At 36.4% G+C, this 12,596-nt stretch overlaps 1 protein-coding gene across 1 annotated transcript; it reads left to right on the top strand.

The window, feature by feature from the left end:
* The first annotated feature begins 1,726 nt into the window (after nucleotides 1-1,726).
* copg2 (COPI coat complex subunit gamma 2) lies at nucleotides 1,727-12,356 on the top strand. The gene is made up of 23 exons (XM_067428555.1): nucleotides 1,727-1,888; nucleotides 2,650-2,702; nucleotides 2,790-2,870; nucleotides 2,947-3,018; nucleotides 3,806-3,885; nucleotides 5,410-5,485; nucleotides 5,627-5,719; nucleotides 5,880-5,966; nucleotides 6,041-6,198; nucleotides 6,941-7,074; nucleotides 7,174-7,241; nucleotides 7,567-7,755; nucleotides 7,930-8,025; nucleotides 8,202-8,445; nucleotides 9,557-9,632; nucleotides 9,995-10,098; nucleotides 10,236-10,361; nucleotides 10,531-10,599; nucleotides 10,689-11,000; nucleotides 11,308-11,405; nucleotides 11,494-11,632; nucleotides 11,751-11,849; nucleotides 11,949-12,356. Exons 1-23 carry the CDS (start codon nucleotides 1,852-1,854, stop codon nucleotides 12,077-12,079), a joined length of 2,622 nt encoding a protein of 873 aa, XP_067284656.1. The 5' UTR covers nucleotides 1,727-1,851; the 3' UTR covers nucleotides 12,080-12,356.
* The last annotated feature ends 240 nt before the right edge of the window (nucleotides 12,357-12,596 follow it).

Raw genomic sequence — 12,596 nt, 5'->3', positions numbered from 1 at the left:
GTGATTAAAATTTACTTATTATACCAGTGAGACTGATATGACTGATATGAGATTTGTAATATAAAATGTTAGTAGGTCAATTTGTATGCTCAAGCTTCAAAGAGACAAAGATTGGAGTGTCATATTGCGTCTCAGAGGAAAGTGCAATGCTCTTTCATCTCTTCATATTCATACAATTTATCTAGCCTAATTATTATTGAAAATACTGCTCTATAAGAAAGATACAGGCTTAATGGCTGAAGGGTTAGGATACATATAAAGTGGGTTTATAAAACCGACAGTCGAATATTTTTGTACTGAAAATAATTATTTTTTTCGTTAAATAAATAAATAAATAAATGCAAATGAAAACAAAGTGTCCACTGGAAGCATATTATTTAAATGGGGGATTTTTCTGTATTACGCATATTTCAAAAAGACAGTCTGCTTTCACAATAACCCATACGTTATTGATGCAGGCACACGCAGATAACATAAAACATTATCAATAGGCTAAAGTCAGTTTATGATAGGCTAATGTTTTAATATGATTTACGCTATCAAATTACCGGCGATTTTTGTTTTTGTTTTTGTTTGTCCTTAACCATTATATATATATATATATATATATATATATATATATATATATATATATATATATATATATATATATATATATATATATATATATATATATATATATATATATATATATATGCCTATAGTTTTATTTTTAGTAATATATATAGCAATGTCAATGTATCCATATTTGTAAGTCAAGATTTTTTTTTTTGGGGGGGGGGGGGAGTATATTAATAGAAACTTGATAAACTTACTGTTGCACTTTTTGTTTTATTTTTCTTTCTTTTTTATTGCACCGCATCACCCACAACGTTTTGTAATCATTCCAGACTCAACATTGCTGTGACAGGCTAACAGTTTTGAAATTAAAATATCCATTGATCACTTTGTCAGATAGGCTATAGCCTATACCAGGGCTATTCAAATCTTACCCTGGAGGGCCGGTGCAGAGTTTCGCTCCAACACTAATCAAACGCACTCACCTGTGATTTTCTAATGATCCTGAAGACATTGATTAGCATGTTCAGGTGTGTTTGATTAGGGTTGGAGCTAAACTCTGCACCGGCCCTCCAGGGTAAGATTTGAATAGCCCTGGCCTATACATTTTGGTGAAGACTGGACAAAATTTTCAGATTAATTTTTCAAAGGCTCAGAACATTAAAAGAATATTCAAGGTTAATACAAGTTTAAATAATTATAAATAATTAGCTTATTTAAAATATGACACTATGTTACAAATAATTATAATTCACAAATACAGACTTTTAATGGTGTGTACATTAATTGAATATAAAACTACATATAGGCTAGGCCTATATATATAATTTACACACCATTAAAAGAATATGTGTTTGTGAATTTATATGTATTTGTAACTTAAGGTCAATTTGTATGCTCAAGCTCATAAACATATTTCTATATTTAATTTACAAGTCATAATTCATAATATATAATTTCTAAATCTGGGAAGAAGACGAAGAAGAAAAAGGAAAAGAAGAAGAAGAAAAAGACAAACGCCTGCATCTTAATTTGCATACCATCCATCCTAAATAGTATGTGACATTAGTTATATTAATACTATTTAGGGCGGTAGCGGGGTGGATGGTAAGCACACTGGGATGCAGAGCACCTCTTGGACTTTTAAACATAGACCTTTATTTTGAAGTGTGAATCCAGTGGCGCCACCTCCGCCAGCTCACAACATACGTCACACTAGTTGACGTGGAGGAAAAGAGCGTGAATGATAGATAGTCTGATCATCTCGTTTACTGCTCTTAAACATTCAGCAAAATGATCAAGAAATTCGACAAGAAGGACGAGGAGTCTGGTAAGATCATAATTAAATCAATGCAGACACATTATGAAATATGTATCCTATGAATAACAGCTTATTTCAGTGGGCGAAAAGGATGCCGATTATTATGCTAAGGAAGAGCGTCTCTGCAGGCCACAGCACAACATATGCAAGTCAAAAACTTGTTTAACACTAAAGATTTTTTTACATGTTTCAGTTTTATACTGAACTATAAGTTATGGATTAATTTGTAGTTATGCGGTTTTACCCTGTCCTGCAGCAACGTTATGCGTTTATTTAATCTGTATTCAGGAAGCTAATGTGCTAACAGTTGCCTTTATCTTGATATTAATTTTATAAACTTGTCAACGAAGATTTGCTTCGTGTGTTTTCTCCTTAAGCTTTGTATTCCATATATTTAAAGTGAATTTCTGACTGAAGTTGAGTAAAATGCTGGAAAGGGGCCACATATTGTTCCTATTCTCTTTAATTTTGAGACAATTAATCTATAGTCTTCTGACTGTTCAGATTCAGAAGATCCAAATCTTTGATTTTGTTTACTTCACATATAGGATGTACATTCCATAAATGTAACTAATATTACTGTTTTGCAATGGCAAAGAGCCACATACAGATGTTATTCGTTCTCACATAACTTATGAACACTTTTCTTGAAGAAATTGACTTATATTTTTTTAACACAATAACTTAAAGGTAAAAATGTTACCTGATATTGTATCTGAATGAAGGCACATACCTATAGTTTATTGACATATCTGTTCTCATGCGTTTAGGAAGTGGCTCAAACCCCTTTCAGCATCTGGAGAAAAGCGCTGTACTACAGGAGGTGAGTTTGATGAATTTGAATCATAAAATATCTACTCTTCTCTTTAGTACTGCACTGTACATTACATTGCATGTTTGTTTTCCAAAGGCTCGGATCTTCAACGAGACACCCATCAATCCGAGAAGATGCCTGCACATCCTGACGAAGATCATCTACCTGCTCAACCAGGTATGTGACTATGCTTTTCAAGCAGTTTTCTCTCTCTCTCTCGACTGATTCATGACTTACCTCCTTAATTTTTCAGGGTGAGCACTTTGGAACCACAGAAGCCACTGAAGCTTTCTTTGCCATGACTAGACTGTTCCAGTCTAATGATGTAAGAAACTTTATCTGCAGCCCTATTTATTGTTGTTTTACTAGTGCTAGACAGTCATACGTTTTTTAAGGCAAGACCTATATCAAGGAAGCAATATTGCCAAGATATGCATATTGCATTGTTCAATATAATATAATTAATGTCAGTAAATATAATTTTAATATAATTATTGACAACAATAAAATTATACACAATTTTTACACAAAATTAATATTTATCTTAAACTCTATTATTTATTCTAAATACACTAAAATTACTGAGGCTGTTTTTGAACTGACACAAAGGGGTGATTAACACTTTTCTTTATCAGCCAAGCAGACAGTTATGCAGGTATAGCTGATAAATCTGTGTATCTCTACCAGGGTTATTATTGTTAATTAAAACTATTTCAAAAATGTTAATTGAAATTAAGCTGATATAAAATAAAATATGAGATGTAAAAATAATGTAAATTAGTCTTGGTAACTAATTGAAATAATTTTAAGTTGAAATAAATAAACAAAAAATAAAATATAGGCACTTAATAGTAGTACATATAGTAGTATTTAAAATATAAAAAAAAGATCAAAACAAAGAATAACAACTGGAGAAATAGAAATAATAAAATATGAATAGAAACGATTTTAGTAAATAATTCATATACATTTACACTAATTCATTTAACGCTTATTTTAATTATTGAGTTGGGGCAGTTAATAATTTAATGCACATAATAAATGGGCTGTTCCTGCCATGAAGCTGCTTTTTAAATGAAAATTTAAATTGTTGTTTTTGGCTCATCTTTTAGCAAACCCTGAGAAGAATGTGTTACCTGACCATAAAGGAGATGGCCAACATCTCAGAGGATGTGATCATCGTTACAAGCAGGTGAGCAGTTTATGTTGCTACAGCATTGCATTTCATATTTTTTGCGGTAGTTACGCTATCGCTGCTATCGGCCAAAAACCTTGTATCTCCAAAAACAGAGATATACTTATACTTCTTGTCAAAGTTGATATTGTGGCTTTATACTGTATATGGTCAGACACTTGCACATAAAAATAATAATAATTATTTTTACAAATGAAAAGTGTGTGTATATAACATTTTGTGTTTTTATATTAATGTGACTAATAATTATTATTATGATTATTATTACTGCTAAAAATATTTTTAAAAATAAGAAATATTACAATTACAATAACATTTTCATAATTACAAATAAAAAGAGTATGTCAGAATAAATATAACAATATAATACTAATACTAATTATTATTTTTGTAATATTTTACAGAAAACTTATTTTACAAAAAAAAACTGGTGTGTGTGTGTGTTTATCTGTGATATCAATTTCTTAAAGTCTGTCTTTAATATGAAATATGAACCTCTTGTGCATCCACTGTACGGGAAAAAACTCCTGTACATTGAAGAAAAACATGGATTGTCCAATGCATTTATAGTTCATTAAGTTTCTTATTATTGATTACCCAAAAGTTTTTAATTCATACTGAAAGCCAGAGGGCGCCCTCGAGCGGAAACCGCCACATTTGCCTCAGAGAAGTAATTGACTTTAGTTTTCAGGAAATCCATGATGTGAAGCTAACGCTGTAAACAGAAGATAGAGACGCTTTGATTAAACATGACGACAATAAACACGACTGCAGCAAAATATGGTGTATTTGAGTTCTTCAAGCCGTCAAGGGTATTTTCATAATAACAAAGTGTATTATAATGCGGTGCTGATTGAGATAGAATGCTATAAAAGAACGCATCGTCTGCCTCACTCTGATGAGAAGCCACATCAGCTCACAAACACTCGCCTGACGATATGAAGTGAGGTAAAACATGTTATTAAACGTTGTCTTTAGTTGAAAAGGTTTATGAACGCTTCACTAGTTTGTGAAGAGGTTTGACTCGTGTTGCTTTTTCAAACGCACGTTATAAGCGACTCGCAGTCTTTCAGACGGAGCAGCGTTTATCACAGAGCCTCTCTTCGCTAACACACTGGGCATTCATTTATTTAATTCAAATCGCAGCCTTTGAGCTTTCATAATCGCACACAAGCCAAATCGCGATTGCGGTTCGATTTCGATTAATTATGCAATCGCCCAGCGTCTCTACTTATACAATGGCGGACTGTAACGACCATAGACATCATATAGATCATATAAACCTATGATGTGTATGGTAATGACACTGCCAACACACATTTCCATACAATCAGCTTGGAAAAGTGCATGTACCATTATATGACCCCTTTAACATTTTACCAAAACCAATATGGAGATACAAGGTTTCTTCCCGACTTCGACAATGTACTATTTATAATATATGTGGTAGAGTAACATTGTAAATTTTACGTCACTGATATTACCTGAAAAATGCTAATTAATGTTTTCTTTGTGTCTTAGCTTGACAAAGGACATGACTGGTAAAGAGGATGTTTACAGAGGCCCAGCAATCAGAGCTCTCTGCAGGATCACTGATGTGAGTCTTAACTTATTGAAAAATCATTTGGTTCTGTGCAACAGTCATTTTTGTGTGAAAAAAATAAGTGAGAAATAATTTATAAGTGGTGGAACTGATATAAATGATCCTTTCAACTGCTGCTTTCCTCTTGTCCATCAGACCACCATGCTGCAGGCTATTGAACGATACATGAAACAGGCCATCGTGGACAAAGTGCCCAGCGTGTCCAGCTCTGCTCTGGTCTCCTCACTGGTAAGATCCCAACCTAGTGGCCAGTGTTATTTTAGTAGTATTTATGTACTATTATATTTTATAATGGCATTAAACCAACTAGTATTAGCCAATCACTAATTTATTACACTTAGTTCTGGATAATTTAGCTATACTCGTTGTTTCTGTATTTGTTTTTCAGCACATGGTGAAGATGAGTTTTGATGTGGTAAAGCGCTGGGTCAATGAAGCTCAGGAGGCAGCTTCAAGTGATAACATCATGGTGCAGGTTAGTGAGATGTTTGCATCTATTGTCTTGTTGGTGAACTGTCTATCTTTAATAAAATGGGTGTCTTTGCACAGTACCATGCTCTGGGTCTTCTGTACCACTTGAGGAAGAATGACCGTCTGGCTGTGACCAAGATGCTCAACAAGTTCACCAAATCTGGCCTCAAATCCCCATTTGCTTACTGCATGATGATTCGCATTGCCAGTAAGCTGCTGGAGGAGACGGAGGCAGGGTATGTGTGTTGCACATCAGCTTTTTTAGGCTCTTTTAGGTGTTATTCACATGCAGTGTCTTGTCAGTTGGCCTTTTTAGGGCCAGATTTACTAACAGCACCAGTGCAAACCCTCTTTTGGCATTAAAAAGTAAAGACTCACAGTGAAAAATTAGCACTGAAAAGGCATTGAGGCATGGAGTTATTTCTGCCACTAAACTTATTATATATGTGTGTGTGTGTGTATGTGTATATATATATATATATGTATATATGTGTATATATATATATATATATATATATATGTATATGTATATATATGTATGTATGTATGTATGTATGTATATGTGTGTGTGTGTGTATATATATGTGTGTGTGTATACACACACACACACACACACACACACACACACACACACATATATATATAATGTAATTATGTTTGCATGTTTTAGGAGTTTCCCTTTCAGATGCAAAATTTATGGGAGCAGAGTATTTAAATTAATCATGCAAGGTTTGCACTGGTATGTAATTAACTGGTATTTGCTCCATTATTTACTGCCTAAAGAAAGGATGCCTTCAACCAGATGATAATTTGCGCTGCTCTTGGTAGATTGCGTTGGTCATTATGGAAATGATCAGGCTGCATCAGGTCACGCACAGACCTCCACTCCTATCGGGGCTTTTTGGGAATTGTGTTCTCATGCTAGTTTGACCTGTTTAGTAATTCTGGCCCTTAGTCTGTCTACATTTTTTTTAACAGGCACGATAGCCCGCTGTTTGACTTCATTGAGAGCTGCTTGAGGAATAAACATGAGATGGTGGTTTATGAAGCAGCATCCGCCATCGTCCACATGCCCAACTGTACCGCTCGTGAGCTGGCTCCTGCTGTGTCCGGTTAGTCTTTTTACTTTTTGCTGCTACCTTTTTGCTTTCTAACCAGTGCACAAGACAAAGTATATCATTCATTTTCTTTTTCTCTATTACTTTACATAGTTCTCCAGCTGTTTTGCAGCTCTCCCAAAGCAGCCCTGCGATATGCAGCTGTACGGACCCTTAATAAGGTTCGTTTTTCCTGTCGGTTTGAACAGGTTTCCATTTGTTAACTGTTGTATTAAGAACTACCACATGGAGGCACCAAAGAACACATTTTTATGTTCAAAGTCACTTACCATCACCCTTTTATCACAGAAATGGTGCAAAATTGAGCTCTTTTTCACACCAGTGTTATTTTAGGATAATTGATATATGGTTAGTTATACAATTCTTTTTATTTTGAATTAGATTTTGCTGTTTTTTTATATTTAATTTATATTTTATTTCTAGTAACAAATGTTTTTTTTTTTATGGTTTTGGTTTTAGTTATAATAATAACCCTGGTTTAAACAGGTGGCAATGAAGCATCCGTCAGCGGTGACCGCGTGCAACCTGGACCTGGAGAATCTGATCACCGACTCCAACCGCAGCATCGCCACCCTGGCCATCACCACCCTGCTTAAGACCGGCAGCGAGAGCAGCGTGGACCGTCTCATGAAACAGATCTCCTCCTTTGTGTCCGAGATCTCGGATGAGTTCAAGGTGACTTCATCACACAGAGAGCAAAATAATTAAATGAAAGAAAAAACATTTGTTTTAGATGCATATTCGAGGGTGTTTTATTAATTTGTGCACATTATCCCATAGACCAATCATTTAAAAATATAATGTTCCAGTAAACAATGGTTTCCTAACTAAACAATGTGTTTTTTTCAGGTGGTTGTGGTCCAGGCTATCAGTGCTCTGTGCCAGAAGTATCCCAGAAAGCATGGAGTGATGATGAACTTCCTTTCAAACATGCTTAGAGATGATGTAAGTTCATTCAAGGTCCAAATTCTGTTAAGCTGGAGTCTTGTAATCTCTCTTAGTCTTTAGGATACTCTTAATACACATTTTACTCTGTATATATGTAACAGTTTTGAACATAGATCTTGCTGTAAAAATTGTATTTTTATATAAGAACTCATTTTTATTATTTTATTTTGCAGGGTGGCTTTGATTACAAGAGAGCCATCGTGGACTGTATCATCAGCATCATAGAGGAAAACCCAGAGAGTAAGGAGACAGGCCTGGCTCACCTGTGTGAGTTTATCGAGGACTGTGAGCACACCGTCCTGGCCACTAAGATCCTCCACCTGCTGGGGAAAGAGGGGCCACGTACCCCCACCCCCTCCAAATACATCCGTTTCATCTTCAACCGTGTGGTGCTAGAGAGTGAGGCTGTGCGGGCAGGTGAGTAATCATGTATGACCTTTGACCTGTAAAACCTGCTTGCAATGACTTTCTAAACCTGCTCGTGCCAACTAAAGATCTCAGGATGCGTGTGTTTCTACAGTAGTACAGTACAGTAGTACAGTTTTTTGGTTTGAGTGCCACACGTGTCCAAATAATGAACTGCTGTCCGACTGCAAGTTGTGGTAAATTAAAGATACACAATTTTATCAGATTAAGAGACTGAAGCACTATTTGCACGGGATTAGTATTATCTAGGGACCTCTGTGAGTTAGAAATTACTCCCCCCACAGTTTAGCGTGGCGCATTCGCACGGCGTAAGCAAAGCCTGTGATTTTACTTGAATTTACTGACTTCTCCTGGATATGATGTCTAGCTGTATGAAATCATAAACAGGCATCAATAAGTTATTTATTACATCAATAGTAATAAATAAACATAATTTCGTTCAGTTAGATAAGACGCCATGAACTGAGCACAGACGACAGCGGCAGGAGTCAGATTTAATTTATCACGAGTGAGAAGCTGATACACCGCAGACGATTCAGTTTCAATGCTAAATGTAAAAGCGCCCATTTAAACGAGCTTGTCATTGTCCTGTTCTGTTTTTTATTAAGAATAGTATTTATGTTCATATTAAACACACCATTCAATCAGTTTACTCCCAAATTGGTACTCATTCTAAAGTGAAAGTATAATCCGTGCAGCTGCACGGGAATTTATAACGGTGCGCATTATGAATGCAGACTCCATTCTTTGTGAAAGATAAAGATAGAAATGCTCACAGGAAGAAAAAAAAATCTTGCAAAAATGATATATACGATCGGCCTAATCCTGGCCAAATCAGAGATGTTGATTCGCATAGGACTATTATCACAGGACCTCTGTTTGGCGAAATATGGTAGGTAATTTGCGGGGGAATTTTTACTTTACAAATTACAGACATGGCCGATTCGCACGGGATTAAGATCACAGTCATTCTCTGCAATTATTACAAATCACCAGAGGTCCCCAGATAATACTAGTCCCGTGCGAATAGGGCTTAAGCTGAGCGGTTTTAGGATATTTAAGCGTTCTTCTGCTTACACTCTCCTCGTGTTTTTCTTCAAAGCTGCGGTAAGTGCGCTGGCCAAGTTTGGAGCTCAAAATGATGATCTGCTGCCAAGTGTCTTGGTGCTGATGCAGAGGTAGGCCTTTACTGGCAGAAAGTGTGTGGGGGAGTGGGTGACTTTATATTGGTTATTTGAGTTTGAAAATGAACGTGTGTGTGTGTGTGTGTGTGCATGCATACGTAGACCTAAAATCAAACAAACTTATCATTGGAATAAAGATTATGCAAAGGGGAGAGTATTAAATGCCATTAAATTTTTTAACCTATTTTATTTAGCTTATTAAGCTATAGCTACTGTTCTCAGTGTTTTTTGAATCACTTTTCCATACATTTGTGTACTAAAATTAAATAAAATTGTCATGTTACTTATTGCCAATCTAAATGCTAAATGCGTTAATATGCGATTTACTAAAGTGTGTGTGTGTGTGTGTCTGACAGATGTATGATGGACAGTGATGATGAGGTGAGAGACAGAGCCACATTCTACATGAATGTCCTTCAGCAGAAGCAGAAGGCCTTGAATGCCGCATACATCTTCAATGGTGAGGTTTTGTTTTTTGCATTAGTGGTTTTGAGTGGGTTTCCATTGTTATTCATAGTTGTTGTGTATCTGATATGCATATTGTGCATTAAAGTAGTGTCATGACTGAATAATGGTTGTTGAACCATTTGTGCGCAGGTCTGTCCGTATCTGTTCCTGGTCTGGAGAAATCCCTCCACCAGTACACACTGGAGCCCTCTGATAAACCGTTTGACATGAAGACCGTACCCTTGGCTACCGCGCCCATCACCGAACAGAAAACAGGTGTGAATGATGTATTCTCATAAAAAAACATTTACCGGCTACAATTATTTGGCATGTGATTTAGATGCTAATCTTCCTTTATCTTTAACCTTTTTCCCCGGGTAAATCGCAACGCTTACTCAACTGCTCAAATTCCACAAGTTTACTTTATTTTTCTCCTTCGTGTCAGAAATCGCACCTGTTGCAACAAGCAAACTACCTGAAAGGCTTGCACCTTCACGCCAAGACATTTACCAAGGTAAGGCGATTAGCTAATTAGCAAAGCAATGTGAGCAGCACTGTTAAACTAGAATTTGAAGCAAACTGTGCCAAATTTTTCTCTCTCAGAGCAACTTGCAGCCATCTCGGAATTCAAGGGCCTGGGTCCCCTGTTCAAGTCATCAGAGCCGGTTCAGTTAACAGAAGCAGAGACGGAATATGTAGTGCGCTGCATCAAACACACTTTTGCGAACCACATGATCTTCCAGTTCGACTGCACCAACACGCTGAACGACCAGCTGCTGCAGAAGGTTATGGTCCAGATGGAGCCGTCAGAGGCCTACGAGGTACTACATTACGTACCAGCAACCAGCCTCCCCTACAGCCAGCCTGGCTCATGCTACAGCCTGGTCCGGTTACCGGAGGATGACCCCACAGCAGGTATGTCACACAGAATGTATTTTACTGTGCTGCTTTTCGGTTGTTTTTCTGTGTAAGCGTGGGCTAGATTGTTGCACTCACATCTTTTGCAGCATCTGCAGTACTTAAGTTGAACGAAGTTCAACCTCATCTCTAGATTTTGCTGCTTTTTTCTTTCTTTCTGTCAAGCATTTATGCAAAGTGGAAAAAGTTTAAGCCAAAAAAAGTGTGTGTGAATAGACTACTCACTTTAAGACCAACTCAGTGATGGGGTTATTTAAAGTACTTATGAATGTTAATTTTTTTTTATTGTTTGCATTTGTCTTAGTCTCTTGCACGTTCAGCTGTACGATGAAATATCTGGTCCGAGACTGCGATCCCAACACAGGAGAGCCTGATGATGATGGTTATGATGATGAATATGTGGTATGTGAAATTTTAAAATCAACTCACGGTAACACAAAAAAACGAAGAATTTCAATGGCCATTCCTCACTCTCTCATTTTCATTCTAGCTGGAAGATTTAGAGGTAACTGTCGCTGACCACATACAGAAGGTGTTAAAGCCGAACTTCGGTGCAGCGTGGGAGGAGATCGGAGATGAGTTTGAGAAGGAAGAGACGTTTGCTTTGGCCACAGTCAGAACTCTAGATGGTCAGTTTGATTAATCAATTATAATATCCTCATCAATAAGAATGTAAAATAAATGTTAAGTTTAGTGGCTGGGATGTAGGATGTGAAAATCATCTCTTAATTGTATTTCTCTTCACAGAGGCAGTAAATAACATCATCAGCTTCTTAGGCATGCAGCCTTGTGAACGCTCAGACAAAGTTCCTGAAAACAAGAATTCACATGTTCTGTTCTTAGCAGGTTTGTACCAATTTCATCATTTGTTTTTTTTTGTTCTGCAAGTGTTTTACATACTAATTTTCTGTTTCTAACCTGAATAATGTTCATGTCATTCTGAAGGTGTGTTTAGGGGAGGTCATGACGTGTTGGTGAGGGCGCGTCTGGCTTTGGCTGATGGTGTCACTATGCAGGTGACTGTAAGGAGCACAGACGAGAGTGTGGTCGACGTCATCCTGGCGTCGGTTGGCTAAACAAGCAATGTTGTGAACGGCCTGGTCAAATGCCAATCAATCTGGGTCAATTTCCTTTTCTATGTATCTATATAGTAGCTCTAATGTTTCACACAACCATCTTTGTGGCTTGCTATGAATTCTGTCTGTTCTGAGAGTTCTAAAATATTGTGCCACTTTAATTCATGTGGAAGAGATATATAATCTTTGTTTCTGGTATTTGAGCTTTTTAGCCTTGTCATGGCTCAAGGGAAACAAACCTTTTCATTTATCACTAATAAAAACAGTCCCTGTAAGAGTACAAGACTTTTTCCTATACAAAACAATTCATACAAATACTTTTTTATTTGAATAAAACCATTCATGCTGTGAACACAAATGTATTTGCAAGTAATGGCATATTGTAGATTATTTGGTGCTATACTTTGTTTCATGCATTTAGAAAACATGACTGGCATACTTTGTGGTTTGTTAAAGGGATACTTCACTGCCTTTTCATATTAAACTATGTTATTCCCTTAACTTAAACGAGTTGATA

This window comes from Pseudorasbora parva, chromosome 20 (genome assembly GCF_024679245.1).
Source record: "Pseudorasbora parva isolate DD20220531a chromosome 20, ASM2467924v1, whole genome shotgun sequence".
Classification (NCBI taxonomy): Eukaryota; Metazoa; Chordata; class Actinopteri; order Cypriniformes; family Gobionidae; genus Pseudorasbora; species Pseudorasbora parva.
Note: the sequence above shows the minus strand (reverse complement) of the source record. Positions and strands in the feature narration are given on the sequence as shown.